This window comes from Coffea eugenioides, chromosome 1 (assembly GCF_003713205.1).
Source record: "Coffea eugenioides isolate CCC68of chromosome 1, Ceug_1.0, whole genome shotgun sequence".
Taxonomy (NCBI): domain Eukaryota; kingdom Viridiplantae; phylum Streptophyta; class Magnoliopsida; order Gentianales; family Rubiaceae; genus Coffea; species Coffea eugenioides.
In genome coordinates, this window is record NC_040035.1 from 32,218,528 (window position 1) to 32,241,211 (window position 22,684).

Below are 22,684 nucleotides of genomic sequence, written 5' to 3' on the forward strand. Positions count from 1 at the left end.
AAGCATAACTCTAGAGTACATGGATGGAGGTTCTCTAGCAGATGTCATTCCAATGCACAAGTGCATAGCAGAGCCAGTTCTTTCTTCTATGGTTCGAAAGCTCTTGCATGTAGAGACTCTTTTGGACTTCTCATTTCTTTTTGTTGGTGTGTAATCTGAGGACACAAACATGCTGAAATTCTTACAGACATATTCAAATTCATGGCCACACACGTGTAAAGCAGCGACACATAAGCAATACATATTGTTACAGTAATTTTTCCTCTTTCAAGTTTGATGTTTCAGATGAGTTCAAATTCATACCCAGACAGATGCAAAACATAGAGACACAAGTTGGTGACAGAATTGGTTATGTGGTATACAATGCTATACAACGATTATTTTAGCAGTCCATGGTCTATCATCTCTGTTATTGCTGACGTTATACTGCTCATTCTTACTGTGACACAGACAGTATGCTCTGTACTTTAGGTGTAAGGTCAACCTTCTTTATATGTTTCTTCAGAAGTGAAATCATTCAGTATATCATAAAAAACCAATGTTGTCTCCGGCCTTGTTTTCTCATTCTTCTGCAATATTAAGAATGCTAACTAAACAACTCTTCCAGTTACAGAAGAAATTCTCAATGACTCTGCCTTTGATCTGATATTAAAAATGACTAAGCCAATGCATGACTTTAACTACGGAGATAGAAAACTCAAAATCACAAAATAGATAGTTTAAAAACCAGAACTTGTCTGATACATTCTACCTCTTTTATATTAATTACCCTACCACTTATTCAATTTTACCGAGCTTAACAACGCACTGACAAAGCTCCATTTACATAGCTATTTCAGCTATTTGAAAATATAAGAAAGATGTTTAATCAATCACAGATAGCAATATAGCACTTTACCAGCTCAGAACCTTCAACAATTTTCGGCTTAAACACCTGTACCTTCAATAATGCTACCTGTATCATCAAAGCCATGTCCAGATGTCTTTCATAATATGCAGCGGTTGTTTCTAATTTCATTGCATGCCACATGTAAAACTCATTGCTAGGTGTAACACGTAGTCTCTATCTGCCATGCACTATTTTAATGATTACATACTTTCTCTGGCACCTTCTAATCACATGCAATTACATACTGTCTCCCATTAACAATGCGCCAGACCAAATGCATATTCGCTTTTCAGTTATGATCACATATCATTCATTCCACTATCCTTCTCATTATATATAAATCGATTCTATCTGAACAAACACATCTCATTAGCTTGCACAAACTCGCGAACTTCTTCTTCTGCTTCTGAATCCTTGCTCTCCAATCTATTCAGGTAACTTCATTCCTAGCTTTCCTTTGCAAGCATTCAAACAAACTTTCCTAACTGAAACTAAATCCTTCGCGTATATAATACACAGAAACTTTTTTCTGTCAATTGAATATTTGATATATTTCCTAGCCATTATTCAATATACTAATACATAAAAGTATTTAATATCTTAGATTTATATAAATGCTTTACACACAAGTTCCTTACTTATTAACTAATTTTACTTTGCTTCTTGTTTTTTCAGTATCAGCATGGAGGGAAAATGCATTCTGATACCAAAGTTGATAGACACAAACTTGAATTGGTTTGCTAAGCTCATTGTGATAGAAAAAAGTGCAATTCATTATAGCAAAGAAGATGGCAGGCCATATCAAAAATTAGTGTTCGCTGATGCTATGGTCAGATATATCAAACCAAATAAATTTTCATTCGTCCACCTATTATCACACACATTTATACACAAAATCACTGATTACATCTCTTCAATTTTTAAATGCAGAAAAACACCATCCAGTCAACTATTTTCGAAAGAGACATTCAAGATATCGAGCCAATTCTCCAGCTTTATTCCACCTACTACATTGGGAATGCTTGGGTTACAAAAATAAGCATCCCTTTTTATCTCGCATCTTCACCATATCAGTTAACAATCTCTAAAAGAACATTTATTCAGGCTGTTTCAGCATATAATGCATTGCCCTCTGATGATTGCTATGAATTAACATCCTTTGCACAGCTGCATAATTACATTGGCGACTACTCAACATGAATAAGTATGATCTTCATCCAACCCCTTACACTGCCTTTTACAAAACATGTAGTCTAAATACAATTGATCTCTGATGTATAGATATCCTCTGTGCTGTCCTGCATGCACTACCTCCTCGCTTAGTGCCAAGAGGAAAACGATATGTGCCAATCCAAGAATTTGCTATTGTTAATGAAGAGTACTTGCCAATTCTAACTAAAACTTATTCTCTACCATATGTTACTAATTCATAATATTTACATTTCTATGCATGCAGAAAACAACCAATGACTTTTACGATGTGGGAAGAATTCTTATGTGTCGAAGGATCGCAATTAAAAGCAATGGTACCTCAATAGCCTATCATCTTATTGGCTAGACCAAAAGTCAACTCCTATCACAGTAACCATATTATTTTCTGATACAAATTTGCAATTATATGAAGTTATCACGCACCTTCACAATCCGTATTCTTATTTACATTCATTTGCAGCAATTCTCTCGGAACACAGGCAACCACTATCATATTATTCAATCCAGAAATTCCCCAAGCCACAACTTTGAGAAACTGGTAATCCTATTACTTTAAACTATATAATCCTCATATCAACTAGATTCATAAACCCAACTTTTACACAGGATGAAGGAAAATAGCTGCTACATACAAACAATAATAAAAAAAAGGTTATATGAAAAAGCAAATCAAATTATCTATCCACCAACCACTGCACAACTACAAGAAATAGCAGCAATTCCCATGATGGCTGAACATGTAAGTCTCAATCATACTGCTATTAATCATTTATAGATAAAGTTACAAATATCTAACATATATCATATGAAACCACAGACCAGGCCCTTTTGGATAAAAGCTCAGATTCGTATCTCAGTGACAAACACACGCTTTTACTACTTAAGTTGTCCAAAACCAACAAGAGCTGATACTGATACAGAATTCAAATGCTTTTACTGCCATCTCACTTACCAAAAACTATTATCATATGAAACTACAGACCAGGCCCTTTTGGATAAAAGCTCAGATTCGTATCTCAGTGACAAACATACGCTTTTACTACTTAAGTTGTCCAAAACCTGATTGTTCAAAACCAACAGGAGCTGATACTAATACAGAATTCAAATGCTTTTACTGCCATCTCACTTACCAAAAACCATTACCAAGGTTCACATTTAATTTCTATGCTTTATCAATTACTACGCAATTTTCTACCTATTCTAATATTATGCTTAACAATTTGGTGTAATGGTAGGCTCCGTTTTGAAGTTCAACTCTTTGATGGTACAAGTATTCTACTAGCATTAATTGAAGATAAATATGCGGAGTCTATTCTTCAAATGTCAGCAGAGCAAGTCGTCAACATCCAAAAGATACATGAACAAATCAACATCCAACTGATCAATAACAACCTACAGGATACCCAATTCTATATCCAACTACGAAATATCGTTCGACCATCAGAAACACTTCAGCCTGCACGATACATTGTTGTTGCTTATCTTACAATCCCTCTCACCCCAAACAATATTCCCCATTTAACCGCTAACAGCAGTGACCCTCAGACCACAATTGTGACTAATTCTACTCAACCAAACACATCCCAAGAATCTACACATGAACCATCAATCGATACCACCAACAGTGACCAAATTACCTCAATCAAGCAACAAACAACATGAAAACACCCCCTTCAATCAGTTCAAGAAGCCCACAACAAACGTCCAAAGCCATAGACACCTCAGCACCTTTTAAATCTCTCACTCAACACACCTTTTAGAACCAGCCTCAGCAATATTGAAAATGGCTAATGTAGGCCCTGCTTCGACACTTTTATATCTAAGATGTGGAATGTACATAAAACGCCAGCCAGTTGAGCAAGGCCACTTTTAAATGCATCTTACTCTTGTAAATGAAATATATGTAAGATATAACTACTTATCCTGTTCCTACTCAAATTTGCGCATATCTTATTTATACGTTGCTTACGGTTCGATTTCTTCTTCTTATACACAGTTATACCGCATCAGCATAATTCAATTACAGCTACATAAATGTTAAGCAAAATGCAACAAGAAGATATTTAAAAAATTCATCTAAAAACAATCAAATAATTCACTAAAAAATACTTCTTAAAAAAGCAAACTTAGATTCAATAATACCGCTTCAAATCAGCCAAAGGAAAAAAAAACAAAAGGAAAATCAAACGTTCAATATTCACAAACCACTGTCACATACCAACTATTATAACACCAACACAAATGAAATCACAATCACAACATAGCACACCAAAACTACAACTATGCACAAATCACTCTTACATACTGGCTATTATAACACCAACAGAAATAAAATAACAATAATGACATAACACCCCAAAACTATAGCTACGGATCAGCATAAACCACAAGCAATGCCGAAAATCCTTGATTTTTGTTGCTCAAAAGCTAGCATCATCAATAAATGTATCATACCAATGCCTTAGCTGCTGAGCCACGAGCAAATTAGGATTATGCATAATAATGGTAGTCGCTTGAGTCGCAATAGAAAGACCTGCGAAGAAAAAAAATACAAAAAATATTTACATAAACAAAAATCTTAAACACAACCATAAATAAATAATAAAAAACTAAAATCAAACCCATATACCATGAAGATGACTAATACGTGGACGACAAATCATAACAACTGGTCGCTCGCTGATAAGTTCAACTAAATGCATGGCATCATCCTCAAAATAATCATCCCATACTGAAAACACTATTGGTATCCTCCTGGCAAAATTATATGCATACTAAGATTAAACAAACACAGTTAAAAAATATAATCATAACTATATTAACTAACCATACAAAAACTGATAACATACTCTTCATTCAAGATTATAAACTCTTGCAAATGAACATGTCTATTTCCGATGGCGTAAAATATTGCTGGACCAGCATACACAGCTATCCCAAGCAAAGCTATTATATCAAAATAACAAATTAGCCTACAATCACACTAATAATACCTAAACTTACTAATACGCCACAACCAAAAAAACAAAAAAGAAGTTATACTTATCCTTGCATCTAGATTAGCTCTCAAGGAATCCAAATCGTAAAAACGAGTCAATTCATAGAAATTTTCCACCGATAATGCATGCTCAGGTAAAACATGATTAATCACAGTATTATGTGATATAATAATCTCATATGGAACCATCCCAATCTGCATCCGTGAACTACGCAGACACTATATAGTGGCATTTGCTATATAATATGTCCCATGCAACTCCAATGCATAATCCATAGCATCCAGATCAGATAAATATGTTATTCCTTGAATTGTATCACCCTGAAAAAAAAAAGAGATACCTACTACCCATATCAACAAAACAAAAACACAATAAAACTTACAAAAATAAGTCTAAGAAGCCCTTACAGAAGCATCAGTAAAAACATTCGAGTCAAATTCCGTGGTCGCCGAAATAGAGATTTTTCCACGACAACTAACTTAGCAATCCATCCTCGAATTCTATCATTCAATCCGCAAACACTAACACACTGCGACTCCATCCAACTCAAAAAAAAAACACTTTGCAAATACAAATTACTACCTAGCAAACCAAAAATATACCACACATATCTATTCCCAAAAGACGAAGATCCTTATATATAATAGCAGGAAACTAGCCACGTACAAAGAAAATCAACACTACTAGGCAATTCTTTCCTGACACAATCCACGCATCAACTACAAATAGCAATCCTACTCATGCAAACTACAAACCAGATACTACAAAACCACATAAGCAACACCTGGCTAACGCCAATGCAAACCACCGCCACAGCCTCACCTTTGTCTACTTCCTTTTCTTACCAACTAAACAATTCTTTCCTACCTACCTGACGCATAGCGTCAGGGCAAAATATCTAGTCTTACATATATAAAGCGTGAATCGGCTTGTGAACAGTGAAAAATGGACCGGTTATCCCATGGTTGTTGTGGCTTTGAGGGGCGTTTTGGTCTTTTGCCATTCGGTGGCAATGGTTCTGCTGGAATTTCATGCGGATGATTTTGGCAGTCAGCAATTTCTGCTGACAATTTTGGCAGTCAACAATTTTTACTTCACTGGTTTCAGCCTCTAGAATTTGCAATGGTTGGACGAAAATCAACAAACCCACCTCCCAAATTGCCCCAAAACAACTCCTGTGTACTCAACTTTGCCGTACCATCTTAAGCAATGGAGCTCTGGGGTCATATTACTCCTGTTCTTGTTCTCATTCTAACCAGAATAGGGGCTATAGTAGCAGCAGCAGCCTTTTGGCCTTGAATGATCTGAGAGACAACTGGGGTTCCAGAAAGCAGAAGACCCGGAAAGGCCGTGGCATCGGGTCGGGCAAAGGGAAAACTGTAGGGAGGGGTCACAAAGGTCAGAAGGCCAGAGGGACTATTAAGTTTGGATTTGAAGGTGGCAAAACCCCTCTTCATCGCCGCCTCCCCAAAGGTGGGTTTAAGAACCCTTTTAGCCTCACTTTTCAGGTGAATTCAATAAGTCTATCCACCCAGTCTTCGTTTTTACTGATCTTTTATCCTTTTCTGCAGTAGGATGTACTTAATTCCGTTGATTGTTGTCCTTTCTTTTTTTTTTCTTTTTTTGTGGGAAAATTAGTGAAAAGGGTGTGTCCTTGAAGCTCCAATGATGAATACAAATTTGGGCTATTGATTGAATGTAATTCTAAATGCACACAAATATATTTACATTTTGTAGAAAAGTCGGTAGAGATGCCCTTAACAGAAGCTGCTCAAATTTATACGCCCTTTTCTATAATTTTTCCTGTGGTATTCTTTTTGTGATTAATTAGTACCAAGTTTACTGATTTTGTTTTTGATTTAGTTTATGTACTAGTTCTTCACTGTGAGGTGGAGAATATAAGAGTCGGTTTTTTTTGTTTGGATGATGATTATTGGGACTTTGGTGATTTTTGAGGCAATGTAGGGTTAATTTGGTTTGAAAAGTGTTATTGAGCTTGTAAGAGTGGTTTTTCTTCAACAAATTTCTGTATCATGAGGTTGGTTGCAAGAAAAAGGGGAAACAAATTTGGCAAGATTTTTGTTGTGAATAGGGAACTATTTGTATTGAAGTTACCAGTATTGGATTTGAACTACTTAAACCTTGTTACATATATATACAAATTGAGAAGTTTAGGATGTATGCAAATGACAGGGTTGTCAGGTTGACTATACAACTCGTTGCAGGAGTCTTGGTCACTGGAAAATATGCAGAGTAAGATAATTTTGGAAAAGTGAAACTATGTGTTGTGTAGTAAGGGAAAAATGTGCTGCTCACCTGGATTTGTTTAGAATGTTGTGTGGTGTTTTGTTATCCTTCCTTTGGATGAAAAGCAACTATTTAGTAACTTGAATCCACAATTTAGATTTCTTTTGTTGGTTGCCCCAAGCAGAATTATGATGTTTTCTGCATGTAAGGAGTCTGAATAATTGTCTTGAACAACTATAAAGACACAGTACTCAAAACCAAATGAGCTGCATGCTTATGTCCAATTCAAAGCTACAAGCAAGTCTAGCACTTTTCATTGCTGAAACAAGTGACCATGATAACGTACAGGAAAAGCACAAAAAGTGCAAAGCGAAGAACAAGCCTGGCGCTATTTTAGCTTTGCTTTTCTTAAAAGCCATTGGATCTTTTTTGTCTTATATTGACCCTTGGTCAGTGAGCAGTGGGATTAGTTCATTGGGCTCAGTGGATAAGTTATTATAATTACACAAAAGCCTCGGATGACTTGATTAATGAAGTAGGAGCTTAATAGTTGTACTCATTAATGCTGCTTTAAACTATTGATTCTTGAGGCATATCTAATTTTTTTGCTGCACTTGTATTATGGTGCATATGTTATCTGTTATGGTATTTCAGTTTATACATATAGTCTTTGATGGACTTATTTTCTCTGTTTATGCTAGAATCTGTTATTCAGCATGCATCTTTTATTAATTAAGACGTTCACGAACATTATTGTTTGACAGTTGTGAGTTATGAATCAAAGTAATACTACATAGTAAGAGTGTGGTTTGCTTAAATAAGGTAGTTCTACAATTTGTGCTTGAGGCCCAATAGCGCCATTGAGCTCTTCTGCATTTTACACATCTAACCAATATGGTTAAAGAATAACAGTTCTATTTCACTATGACATACAGTGTGAAAAAATTACTTATCTCAAAGAACGAGATGAAATCAGACCAAATAAGAAACGTAATGTGAAATGATATATGGAGTTTGTTGAACTTAAGATTAATAATGATAAGAAGCATTTGAACTTAAGATTAATGAAACCACTAGGAATGGGGTTCTCATCCGACCCCTTGCAACACTTGGGAAAAGCCGTAATAAATATTCGGAGTAAAGTTAACTGATAGATTAATCTCTCCAGATAGAAGGCTGAACAAATCAAGTGAAACCGGATATATAAATGGTTAGAGGGTCCTTCTGTTTTGCAAAAAAAATAAAAAATATATATACAAGGGGATCTCCATGTAAACATTTTGTTTTGGCAAAAGGATAAACTTTCTTCATAAAAAAAATGCAATTTAAGAAATGGATTATAGTTTTTGAACTTTTGCAATATGCCCAACTTTTTTCTTTTGAGCATGAAAAAATGATTCAATAAATACATATTTTCTAACCTTAAACACGAGTTTATTATCCCGTTTGTAGAATATTTCCACCAGTTATTTCTTAGTATTTTATTCTAACCTATCCTTAAACACAAGTTGATTTGGAATTCACCATTTAAAGTTTCCAACTATCTCTTGATTTTGAATACCACTTTTATTTAAAAAGAAAAAGAAAAAGAGAAACTCACCTATTTTAGCACATGATTTGAGAACACAAAATAACCTATAAATTTGCAGCTTATGATACAGATTACAAAAAAAAAAATTCAACAACCAAGTAAGAGAAAGAATCATCAAATAAGTAAGAATTATAAATCCAAAGAACCTAGAAAGTAGAAAAGAAAAATTTTAAGCTCAAGAAATTATTCGATATTGTATATATCTAAGCCATTATCTTAGTGAAAATTCAAAGAGCTTCTTCCATGCTCCTCGTACTCACCACATAAAGTGTTGCCTCCTATACACATTATCAAAATCAAAATCATCAAAATTTCCAAAAAAGAAAAAAAAAACAAAGAGATAGACAGCCTAAAAAAGAGAAGAAAGAAAGAAAAATAAGAAAATATGTATATTCACCCTTGCAAGTTAAAGTTGTTCAATATTGAGAGTCCGAGGCTCATTTTCAATAGATGATGTCCTATCCAAAGAAACCATTGTTGCTCCCTCCATTCTTGAACACTTTTAATCTTTCAATCAAACAATCGTTTGAATTACAACAGAAAGAATAGGATCCAATGAAATCCTGATTAGGAGAAATGTTAGTATATATAAACCAAGGTCATGGTGGGTTAGAGTTGAATAAAAATTATGTGTCATGAATATAGACCTATTAATGTAAAACAAAAAAGCCACTTAATATACAAAAAAGATTAACTCAATTTTACATTGGTTTGAAAATATTTTTAAATATGTTTGAATGCTCATTCAAGTCTAGCAAACAAAAGAAAATGACAAACCCATTTTATAATTGTCTTTCATTATTTCTTTCTTCTAAAAGATTGTTAAATGTGAAGTACTTGCAAACAGAAATTGTCAAAAAAATTGGAAATTGTCAAATTGCTTGTCTTAGAGAAGTAATGTGACTAATTAGCAAGGCTACACATTACATGTATAGCTATATGCCTTTTAGTTCTACCTAATTTTAGGCATTATTTACTAATTAATGCTACATTAAGAATGTTAAATAATCATGCCTTTTAGTTCCGCCTAATTTTAGGCATTATTTACTGATTAATGCTATATTAAGAATGTAAGATAATCTAATTTCAAAGTCATGTTTGTGACGCCCCCACTTCTCCCAAGGGTATCAGCGGGACGCCTGCCCAACTCTCGTCAGGACTCGATACGATCCATAATTCAAAACTAGGAATACTTCAAATACTTCAATTATATAATTAAAGTACTCCAAAACATTTCACACTTACAATCGGATAGCCCTCAAGCTTAATACAATCCAAAAGCATATCTACTATAACCATCCGTTATAATACAACTTAAGATCTTTAAAAGAAAGCAATCTAGTATTATTCTCGGGCACTCTTGGTCTCGGACCCTGTAAAAAAAATCCACGACGTGGTATGAGTTATACAGTCCAGTGAGGTTCCAAAACACTCTAGCAGTTCTAATAAATCAAGTAAAGAGAGCATACTACATGTATGGTTCGGGGTTGCACGTTGGTACATGAACATGAGACAAATATCATTATACGAGTACTTTGAACATCTCACAGGCATGACTCAAGATTTGCACGTTGGCACATTTGCATAAAATGGTTATCACTATGCAAAGTTAAACACACATTGAAGGATACGGTGTTCTAATGGAACCATTTCGGTCATCTGCACCTTATGACTTCCGGATCCCCTCGGTTTGTCTGGCCATCACCTTATCCCTCTAGTGGTAATACTCGAGTATATCGAAACGGTGGCCCAGAGTTCCAACCAACCCAACCGAGCCCAATCCTGGCTTGAGTAGGTCAGTAACCAAGGGTAGAGCCCAAGTTCAGCTTAGAGCTTACAACATGCACAAGTAATCAAATAACTTGGCGAATGGTAAAAATTTATTCTTTTCGTAGGTCGAGTGAGATAAAGTATACACTCGCCTTAAAATGGTGAACAATTTCATATGAGCAATTACTAGCAACAATTAACACATAAACACGTAAGCAATATTTGATAATTTCATGTGAACATGTAATTTACGGTAACCAAGTAATCAAGTACCAGGTAATCAAGTAGATAGGAAAATGATAAGTAATTACGGTAAACGGTTAACGGTTGACGGTAGTAATCACGGTTAATTGGTAGAAATTAGTCATTTTAATAGGCCGCTTTTGGCCGTTTCTCACTTTTACCACTTAAGAGTCGAGGAGATTCACTCCAACCGACTTATGCAGCCATAGCATAATTAATCATGTAAACACTTCACATAAATATACAATTCAAGTATTTCATGTCGCGTAATTGAAGTATATGCACTTCAAGTATTTCATGTAGAGTAATTCAAGTAGTCACGTAAACATGCTCTTCAAGCATTTCATGTCGAATAATTCAAGTATACCTTACTTAAATATGCATGAGTGTGGTAAATACTTAATATGTAGCACTTAACACTTGACGATCATGGAATAAGCATATCATAGATTTATTCAAATTACGTACTCCTATATGGAACACTCACCAATTGCAACAAGAGAGTAACTACTCAAACAAGTGTCTAGGCATCCGCTTCGAGTTCCTCTTGAAGGTCCCCTTGAGTGCCTGAACAAATAATAATCAACTATTACATACTATCGCTTAAAATCCCCAACTTATTGAGAAAGATTGTACTCATATACAATCTAAGAAGATTTCACGAGTACGAGTCCTAATCACATGCAAATCGAAGCTCAAAAATGGGGTTTCAAAACATAAGAGAAATCGGGTTTTTATATTTGAAATCATGTGCAAAACATTTAAGTGATATCGAAGGAAAAATGAGAATTTGAAAAACTCTATTTCCTTAAATTTCGGAAATTTCTGTTTGGATACGAGATTTTTGGAAAATTGTATCTCACTCTCTACAAGTCCAAAATTGGAAAACTTGGTACCGTTGGAAACTACTTCCAAAGTACTAAAAATTCTTAGAATACACTTTTCCATGAATCTAAGTCGAAGGTATTCAAAAATGGGTTTAAAGTTACTATTTCAGGTTACATAGAGTTGTGCCGGGGTTGATTTTTCACTAATTTTGAAAATTCGGTAAAATTCATACGTTACAAACCAGCCTCCAAAATTTCTAACTCAATTAGAGTTGCAAGTAAGGTTTAGGACAGAACAAGCGGATCAAGAATTGGAGTTTTGAGCACCGAGATATGGCCGCTCAAAGTTGGAGGAAAAAAAAACGAAACTGTTAAGTTAGTTTCCAGATTTGAGTTCCAAACTTTGGGACTTTAATTTGGTAGCGAAATGGACTCAGAATGGCACCAATTTGGTATGATTACACTACCATATAAGAGCTATTCTTCTGTCAAATTTCATAGGAAAATTCATTCGGCAAGTTGGTTAACAAAACCATCAAAGTTTCAAGAATTTCCAAGACAAATCTGCCTTGTACTTCAAATTTTCTTTTCTAAAACCTTGGGCCAATAAAATCCCTAAAACATGTCTCATTTGTGATAACCAGATCTAATAAGAATCCAAGATACATTCGGTAGGTGATTAACATCAAGAATTTCAAAACAACAAGTCCCAACCAAGGGTTAGGCCTTTACTAGCCAAAAGAGGATTTTTACTCACTGCATCAGTTTCGAAATATGGACACAACTCACTCAATTCAACTCGGAATTGAGCTTGGTAGGTGGAGTTGAAAATATCTTTCATAAAGCTAGAATTTTTCAGAAGAAACCATTTTCAAAATATATTCACAAGCAACTCGTCTTTGAGTATCAAGTTACAGTTCATGTCCTGCCTCCTGAAGAGCAATGAAACAGGGCAGCAATTTTCAAACGAATGGTTTGGCTCACTCGAGTGGAACTAGGTCGTACATTTTATACCAATGGAAAGCTGGGAATGTCTAGTTTCCAGTGCCACAAACGGAACTTGATTTTGACATTGGACCAAAGAGTTATGGCCGATACAAAATTACTGCCTGGGCAATACGGAATTCATTTTCCAGTTTTGCTAACTTTGGAAATCAACTCATTTGACCAACCAAATCACGTTATTTTTCAATGAAATTTTTTACACACTCACAATAACATGTAAACGACATAATCAAGTCATTAGAACCTCAAAATTTAGCACAAAAGTGTTTGAACAAGGCATGGGTAAAACGGTCACTTTTGCTCCAAGCACCTCCTTTGATTTTCTACCAACAATACAACATTAATCCACTAATATAAGCACTAAACCACCATTAATTTCATAATCCAACATCAAATCAGTCCATCCATCAAATGTGGGAGTTCATAGAGCTCACACAATACAAATCCACCATAAACAAGACTACCCACATGCATGCAAGAGTTTATACGTGTAATACTACTTCCATAAACCAAGATTTTCAAGGTTGATCGTTACCTACTTGTTTAGATGTAGCAAGGCAGAATTTTGGTCCCTTCTTTGCCCAAGAAACCCGTGGATTGAAGCTCCTTTTCTTAGCTAGATGTAATCTCCAAGTGTTAAGGTAGGTGTAGTTAAAATTTGGTAAGATTTGGTGAAGGTTTGTGCAAGATTTGGAGATGAAAATTTGAGAAACTTTGAGTTGTTTTTGCAGCTGATGGTTAGGCCAAAGTGAGAGGGAAAGAGAGAGAGTGTGGTGCTGAAATAAAGCTCCTAAAGTAAGCTTAAATGTGTGGCCACAATTCACCCAAAAGTCAACTCTCTCTTGCGCGTGTACGCGCGCGTTTTGGACTCGATTCCTCTCGAGTTTATTTCACTAGTGCACTAAACCTCCAACATACTTATATTCATATAAATATTATTCACTCTTAATTGTCCCAAAATAATGGTGTAGAGTCCCTCAATTAATCGCGCGGTTGAAAACGCATATTTCCAATTCAAGCGCGATAAAGCGAAACCTCCAAGAATTTCTTATAACGATATTACTAATAACTATCATTTGAGTATTTAAACATAAAATTTCCTATTTTAGGATCATTATACAATTCTCCAATTTTCCAAACTTATTGTACTCTCAAACGGTTAAAATTTCCAAACGCGTTTTCACTTTTTCACTAAACGAGCTTTCAAAAATTAATTTTTGAAACAAGTCACTTTTAAAATATAACAAAGCCATAGATCCATGTAATTAGGTCTAAAGAGCTTAGAAAATAATATTCGGAGAAAATGGGTAAGCAAATAATTAATTAAGCAATAAAAATTGAATTATAAGTGAGAAAAATTCGGGTCCTCACAATGTTTATTTGTGCAATTAGAAAAAAACACACACTCACACCTATGGCTACTATATCTAACAAAGATAAAAAAAAAAAAAAAAACACACAAACATAACAGCAAAATAATGAGTCTCATTTACCTGACACATGGCATCAGGGCTGAAAAACTAGTAGTGATAAACTCCCACTAAAGTCTATTCTAAATGCATGGTGAAAATTGTTTGATCAAAGTATTGAACAAGTAGTAGCTAGAAATTTTTTTCTACCTTTCAGCCTATAAAAGCCTTTTCAGCTCAATAAGCATTCTATTAAAAGTTTGGCATAAACTATAAAAAGAGAGAAAGTAAATAATTTAAAGCTAATTTTTAGTAATTTAAAGAAAGTAAGTTGTGGTGACTAGGCATGTTGGCGATTTAGAATAGTAAACTACATATTTCTTTCAAGCAAAATGATATTTTATAAGATACCCAAGTTTATGAGCAGAAACAAAGTAAAAATTATTTATTTTTTATTATTAACTATTTTCACGTTTGCATATATTGCTTGAATAAGTCAAAAAATAAAGTAAAAAATAACAAACCTCCTTGTTTTTAGCTGTTCTCACGTTTGTGTATATCGTTTGGACTGTAGGCACGTCATAATTTTCAATTATATAAGCATTTCATAATTTTTAATTACTTTTTAAATTATTTTTTTGTTTTGAAGTGGCTATAGTTATTCTTAAGCAAGACCATTTTGGACTGCTATATCTAAAATGATCAAGGCAAGGATTTTTTACATTACCATATTCAGGGGCTTTTGAAACCAACATAGTGTTGTGTTTCAACTCACACATGATAAACATCATACATGTTTTTTAGTCTAGTTTTATATAATTGTTTGGTATTTTTACACTTTAAGATGGTACAATACAGTTGTAAAGTTAAAAACAATTTGTAAAGAGAGAGAGAGAGAGTTAACAAAAGGAGAAGAATACAATCCTTTTAATCGTATCATTTGGTGATATTAATGTTTTAAAACTAAACTATTTAGTGATAATAATCTTTTAAAATCATACAATAATAAACATCAACTCAATTAATTTTGAGTTGGTTCAATCTTGGAACTTGCAAATATGAAAAAAAAAACCACCCATTTTAATGCAAACTAGAAAAGTTGGATTTTTCAATTAGGAAACCATTAAATTGAGTGAATTTACAAGAATTATTTTCTAGACCTCTATTTTTTTTCCCTAGACCTCTAGTTATCAACCCATAAATTTAACTAAATAATGACAATTAAATTTTTTATTCTCATAATCCTTATGCTGTAAATAATTGGGATGAAAGGGCTCAAAATTCATTTACCATACAATGAGTTTTTTTTTCTTGGGAGCATACAATGAGTTTTATTGAGCTTAATTTGGTCAATGTTTATTTTATTACTTTACAGTTCACTTTTTTTTTCGCATTTTTTCCTTTGCTTCAAACTTTCCTACAATTTTCTTACTACGCTATTTCACTAAATAACCAAATAGAACATAAGGATTAATATTTTTAAATTTGCTTTCTTAACTTAAAAGATGAAATATATTAATGTTAATGATATATTTAGCTTTAAATCTTAGTTCATTACTCTTTAATATTGATTTATGATTTTAGAATACTTGTATGTTTTTACTTAAGATTACAAATTTTCCAGTTCAATGAATTATACGAACTACTCAATTGCTTCATGTAATTTTTTTGATTTGCATAATTATCTTTTAGATCACAAAAATTAATTTTAACATATTTATGATGTCATGACCCTTGACCACCATTTTTCGGTTCGACCAATTTGGTCTCGGTTTCAAAACCTCGGATGATGCAATGTCCCCCTATCTCCAGCTCCTCTGATAACTCGCCATTTCCTTCAAGAAGAAAAAGAACAACAAAATAGGGATACTATCAAGGCGCAATTTTTCTTCGAAATACCACTGTGAGCTGCTTCCCATGCTATCAATTGTCAATTTCGTTCAAATCATGTATAGTTTATGTACAAGATTGAATTTTTTTGCTAGGTATTGTTGAATGGTCTTGTTATAATTTCTGGGTATTTCAATATTTCATCTGTAACTTTGTGACTATTTGCTCCATTTATGTGGAAAAGGCTGTGAATATGGTTGAAATAGAAAGTTTGGGCCCTGCTTTAGCTCAGGTTGAGCAGAAAAATTGTTGTTTTTGCCCATGCACATCAAGATTTTAATAAAATGTCCACATGAGAACTCAAAAAGGAAAAAATGCAAAGGAAATAGAGATTTTCATGCTTTTTGTGTGTTACTGTGCGAAATTGTGCTTGTGTGCATCAAGCACAAGGAGGCGGCGTTAGAGAGGAAGCAAAAAGAGAATATTCTGGTGTTAGTGGTTGCAATTTGGGATTTTAATTGATTGTTTCTTGAATACAATGTGCAATTTATTGTCATTGAATAAAGAAGACAACAAAGGTTGTCTATTAGTACATTTTTTCTACACCTGACAATTTTATCTTTAAGCCAAAGTTTCAGAAAGTAACACTAATTTAGCCCTGTCATGCACTTTGCTCAGCTACAAGTGCCTAGGAGGAGGGGGAACAAAAGCAAAGAGTGATGCTTGGGATTTCTTATGGGGAGCTGTTTCTCATAATTGGAGCTACTGCTACTCTAATTGGTACGCTATTGGCTATTCCTCCTTGTATAGATTTTGATCTTTGCATCTTTTTTGATGATTACCTACGTATAAATGCGATGAAACAATGTAGTAAGTTGTATTGTTTGCTATCACGACAAAGTGTGTTGTGTTTTGCGGTTTTTCCATTTTTGCTTGGGTGGCTTCAAGGATGATCCTTTGGAAATGATACTTTCTATCTCTTGCTCTGGCATATGTGCACACGTATTAGTGTCAATGTTAAATTGAGGTTTATGTGTTGATATTCATAGCTGTAGTTCAGGCCCAAAGGATCTGCCAATAATTGCAAGAACCGCGGGGAGGTTGGCTGGAAGGGCAATTGGATATGTCCAAGTGGCCCGTGGCCAATTCGATAGTGTTATGCAGCAATCTAAGGCTCATCGGGTCTCTCTCTCTCTCTCTCTCTCTCTCTCTACATGCACATAGATATATGTCTCTAAATGTTTCTGTCTGCCTGTCTGTCTGTATAGAAAGCACATGCATGGCATAGTTAGTGGTTGAGGTTCACTAGCTAGACAATTAAAATGTAAATGGCACTGTCTTTCAATGATTTTTGTAGATGAGCTGTACTAATTTTGTGTTTTGTAGGTGCATAAAGAACTACAAAGACACTATTTCCCAACTTGAAGCTATTCGTCATGAGATTCGAACTATATCTTTTGTGAATCCTGGTCCATTAGCTCGGAGCCTTGTGGACAATGCTGTGAATACATCTCCTACAAGTGGTATAACTTCTTCTTTTAACTCTTGTTCTTGAATAGCCTGAATCTTCCCTTTTCAGGTTTTCACCTTATTGCATGCCCCAACCCACTCTTTTTTTTGTTCTTTGGTTTGACTTAGATGAAACTGGGCTGGGAAAACCAGGTAAAGAGAGCATTTCAGCAATCCCCACTGCTAAGGTTCATCGTGCTACCTAAAATCTATTTCCTGTAACATCATTAATGTTTCTTTAAGCAGCAAATTTTATCGGTAGGGTTAAAACTATGTCTTTCCTAGGATTATGCTTCACGGACCTCTGCCTCATCTAACATGCACAGCCAAGCTATTGCTTATGCAAAGTTGGCTGAATCTAAGTCATTGAACCCTGCTTCTGTGAATAATGAAGTTCTAAATGAGCTAACGGATGAATCTGGTCTTACCATCCTGCCAGTATCTGCTGAAAGTACAGGATTGTTGCCAAATCAAAAAGGTGTGAGCCGTTTTCTTGTTTTGGTTTTTACGAGTTTCTGTCTTTCTTCTTGCTCTCTATTTTCTAAATGTGCTTCTATTTATCATCTAGACTTTTTGGTCTTTCTTTCGCTCTTTGTGTGATTTAGAGGGTAATTTCCAGTACTGACCTATTAGCTGGAATAGCAAGTTAAAGAACTTTGTGTTTGGGGATGCTCTAAAAGGTAACTTAGATTTGTATCTTACCTTATCTGTTGGTGACATTAAAATAAACTTTCATTTCCTTGGTGAAGTTAAGATATGAATAAGTATTACTAGCTTTTATCATGTGTTCGTTGCCTGGATGATCTAGTAGAAGCTGAGGATCCTGGATAGGTATTGCATTCTATGAAATTTGCTTGTTTTCTTTTTAGCATGTCATTTTAGAATATACTGCTTCACTTGATCTTGGAAATCGAGACTCGTGCTGACGAAGATTAGGCAAGGATTCATGAGGTTTGGAGGGAGAAGTGGGCCCACCATAGGTGGACGCAACCGGCCTTGCTAGTTAGTACAAATGGGAGGCAGTTGGCAAGAGGATTTTATCCTTACAAGAAAGTGTTATTTTCTTTATTAAGGATTGGGAGATAAAAGGAATGAAATCAGCTATAATAAACAATAATGGACTCTGTAATGTTGCAGGCTGTCGGATATGCATCATTGGTCTCTTTTAGTTTCTTCCACAACGTTAGGCCACAATCTACTGCATCCATTGATTACTAAAGCTTGGAATATTATATTTTGTTTCTTGTTGAGTAAATGTTGGGCCATTGAAAGTGCTCGTGATTTAGCCTTGTGGTGTATGAACTTGATAGTTTTAGATTATTGATAAAGCTGCTATGACCAATTATGCTACAAAGCACTTAATGCTGATAGTGATATCAGATACGGTGATGGGATCTGACATAGTTTTGGAAGCAGTCTTGGAGGCAAAGGTGGCTCGCAATGCAAAAGACTTCTTTTCACAACCTCAAAATCTAGAAAAACTTGAATGAAAAGGTATTATTCTCTTATCCTGATAAATAGTTTGCAAGTTTCGATTTTTGGTATTTATGGATCCCTAAGAGTGATTTTTATATTTTACAAACTATAGGATGTGCCATTGGAGTGTTATCAGTTTAAAGAAGAATTACAAATGTTCTGACAAATAGAGAGAATAAACAATTATTATTAAGATCATTGTTTTTATTACTATTGTTTTTGGTAGTCATTAATAGAAGGCTCTGACCTGTTGTTTCTTTTTAGTTGCCCTTAAATAATCATCGTATAAAGTTGTGAATTTGGAACGGGACAATTAATACCATGAATAAGTTGTAGTATTTATCTATTTTTTTTCCTCCTTGTATACTTCTATAGTAATTATTCCAAATATTCAAATAATACTCTATCCAGACACATGAACTGATGGATTACCTGGACTTCTATTTTCTCACTTTCAGTACAATTTTTCACCCTTTTTTGGTGTTCTATGGCAAAAGACGAGTGATAATATGTCACACAAGTCATACATATTGACCGAGTGGTGAAATGTACATAAAAACAAAATACTACTCCAATCCCACAACCCCAGGGAAGAAAAAAAAAAGGTTGGAAACTGTTGTTAAGTGAACTATTAAAGATGCTAAGAAGATAAGTTTGAATAAATGAATTAGGGATATGACATTATTTTCCATATTGGCAATTACAAGGGGAAAATGCAATTCTGGGGGCTCTAATGTTCTTTACAAACGTCTTGCATACCCGGAACCTCCGCACTTCTTACGCAGCATCAAACCTGTGAAATGATATTTTGAGGTTAACAACACGAATCAATAAAAATGCAACAATAGCAAGTTTGTAAACAATGCACTTTGAGTCCTGTTATTGCTCAGAAATATCAAACCAGCGTCTTTGCAGACCCTACAATCAACTATCCCTGTTTCCATTTTCATCTTACCATCATTGCAGAAGACACATTTGGTACCACCTATCGTCAATCAACAAAGAATAGTTCATCAGGTACGGGGGAAATGACTACTAACACATAATGAAAACTACTAATTATCAACAAGTATCTGAAATTATCGTGGCTTCAGATCCAAAAGGACTACAAAGATTCACAGAAGTCTTCAAGCCAAACAAGAGTGTGATTACATACTCATTAGTGACACTAACATAATGCGATCCATTTATGTATACTAGGAGGAAAACACCACGCGATGCGAGGTGTAATTGTTAGGCTCGATAAAAAATGCCCAGTTATTCAAATTTATATATTAAGTATGAAAAATTGCATAAAGGTACAGTAATATCTTTGCGATTTTGTAATTTTATTAAGAGTGAAAATAAGTAATTTGTTAAGAAAATATAATAAGAAGATTACCGAGATCATTATGATGTTCCTTGTTTCTACATACAATGTAAGATGTTCCTTGTTTCTGCGTAAAATGTGAGATGTAACATGTTTTTGTATACAATGAAAATAGAACAAACAAAAAAGACATAATCAAGGCGGAGCAAAGTCTTCTGAACGAGATCTAAAATTGATACAAAGTTGAGACCAAACATAGTTCAGCCTCTGCCACAAAAGTTGCCTAAGGATAACCACACACAGATGTACATAATTTGTAGATATAGCAATAATCCTTTCAAAAAGTTCTAAGCAATCTGTCAAATCTAGAATGGCAAATCAAGAAGGCAAAAAGTATCAAGTTCGAGTTGTACAAAAGTTGAATAGTATGAATTCAACTTAATCTTGTTTTCTTGGTGGAGTAGCTGTCCATATTTTAAGAGTCATCTCCTATCACATTATCTGTATCATCGAACTTTTTAGCGAGTCGAAGGCAAACTTTTGAAGAACCATTGGCTTCTCCTGCAGTCATGAATTTTCCTGCAATTTGCTTTTAGGAAAAGACAAATGTGTATTACAAGTTGAATTGAGTGTTCATATTCTTGAAGCTGAGCTCCACAATCTGAGCTTGATGGCCAAGTGACAGAGTCATTTTTTGCGCTACCTGCTAACTGGACAGAAGTGGCAATGTCATTAGTTTCAGAATACTATATCACTGTGTAGTGCTACCTTGCATCTACTAATTGTGTTTGCACTGATTTGATATGTACCAAAAACATCTTTGTTTTGAGTCACTCATGAACAAATTCAAGACGAAGCTCAACATTCTGTGAGCAAAACTAAAATATGTCAGGTAACAAGTCCTACAGAGAACTTGGAGCTTTTAGCAAAACCACTACAGAGCCTTATCAAGGACAGAAATGCTCCATAGCATCCCTAGTGTTTCTTACTGTTGCTTCTCTAAACACTCGTTACATGATTTCTAAATACTATTAAGATGTGATAGTGACAAGGCTCCTGAAACCTTGTAGCAGAATGTTATGTTAGCGGCAAAAAAGGTTGACAGAGCATGTATGATATTACTAACAAAAAGTTACCCGTTTCATGTCAAAGTAAATCATATCCACTCTCCAAGTGTATAATATTAATTCAAAATTGCAAACTGACATTCACAGGTTCTACTTTGTTGTGTACTTGGGGAGTAATGGAGTAATTTAATCTTAGAAACCTCAATAACTCTGACCACAAACCAATCTATAGCTAATATTCCCCCAACTGCTAGTTGGTAACATTTATCAGAGAGTAGAAATTATTGTATATGAGACAAAAATAAAGGAAATGTTACCACTGCCAAGCAGGCAATGCAGATTTACTTTTATTTAAAAGTTTAATATTGCTCAAAGCAATAGTTTTTGTAGATACAAGCCTCTCTCACATGGCAATGTCCAATCAGCAGGCATTTAATGGAGTACAAAATGTTTGTTAATATGCTAATGCTTTGTAATTTTTAATGCTTTGTTAATGCTTTGTTAACATGGCATTTAATGCTTTGTTAATGGCAACAAAATGTTTGTTAATATGCCAATGCTTTGTAATTTTTAACTTAATTGTTTACCTTAAAAGATAAGCAGCTGAACAGTACATGTATTATATGGCAGGTTAGAATACATCAGCAATTGTAGTTGATTACACATCCATTTATGCTGGACTTTTTGCATGATATCTGACAAAAAAAATCAAAACAAAAATACTGATTCAACAACTACCCATTTACCTAGTCTTTGAGGCTCAAACTAAACGGCAACTAATAGTCAAATGGCATAATTAATCGCATGAAACTTTGATTTTTACCTAGCTATATTTCAGTTTCATGAACTTATTTTGGTCTACAAGTTTTCTGATGATTTCATATTGGAACAAACATAGCTACACCCAAAACGGAAATTCCTAAGAAGTTCAACTCCCAAAATTTACATCTAAGCATAAAGTAACAAAATATATACAAAACAGGTTAAAAAAAATCTAGCAGGATAAGAAAAGAATGCTAGAAAAACTAACCTCTATGTAGGAGCAGCAACTGACGGCAGAACTGAAGCACAGCTAAAATTCCCAAAACAAAATGATGCTGCAAAAGTTATTGACGTTTAAGATATGAGTTCAAAGTTTTAGAAAAGGTAGTAAAATTTGAAAGTTGTTTTAAAAAAAAATGTTGACATTGGTACTATAATGTTAGTTCAGACCTCACTGTAAGTTGTTAGTGTTATAGAATTAATACCACTTTATTCTGCTTCAAAATTATTTCCTCATAACCATTATTTCATCTGCAATT

The 22,684-nt window shown here is 34.4% G+C and overlaps 1 protein-coding gene across 1 annotated transcript; it reads left to right on the top strand.

Moving 5' to 3' along the window:
- The first annotated feature begins 16,046 nt into the window (after nt 1-16,046).
- LOC113752272 (sec-independent protein translocase protein TatB-like) lies at nt 16,047-19,021 on the top strand. The gene is given in 8 exon segments (XM_027296396.1): nt 16,047-16,095; nt 16,701-16,802; nt 17,083-17,204; nt 17,409-17,426; nt 17,428-17,545; nt 17,661-17,719; nt 17,817-18,009; nt 18,912-19,021. Coding segments are annotated over 7 exon segments (681 nt in total). The 5' UTR covers nt 16,047-16,095; nt 16,701-16,741.
- The last annotated feature ends 3,663 nt before the right edge of the window (nt 19,022-22,684 follow it).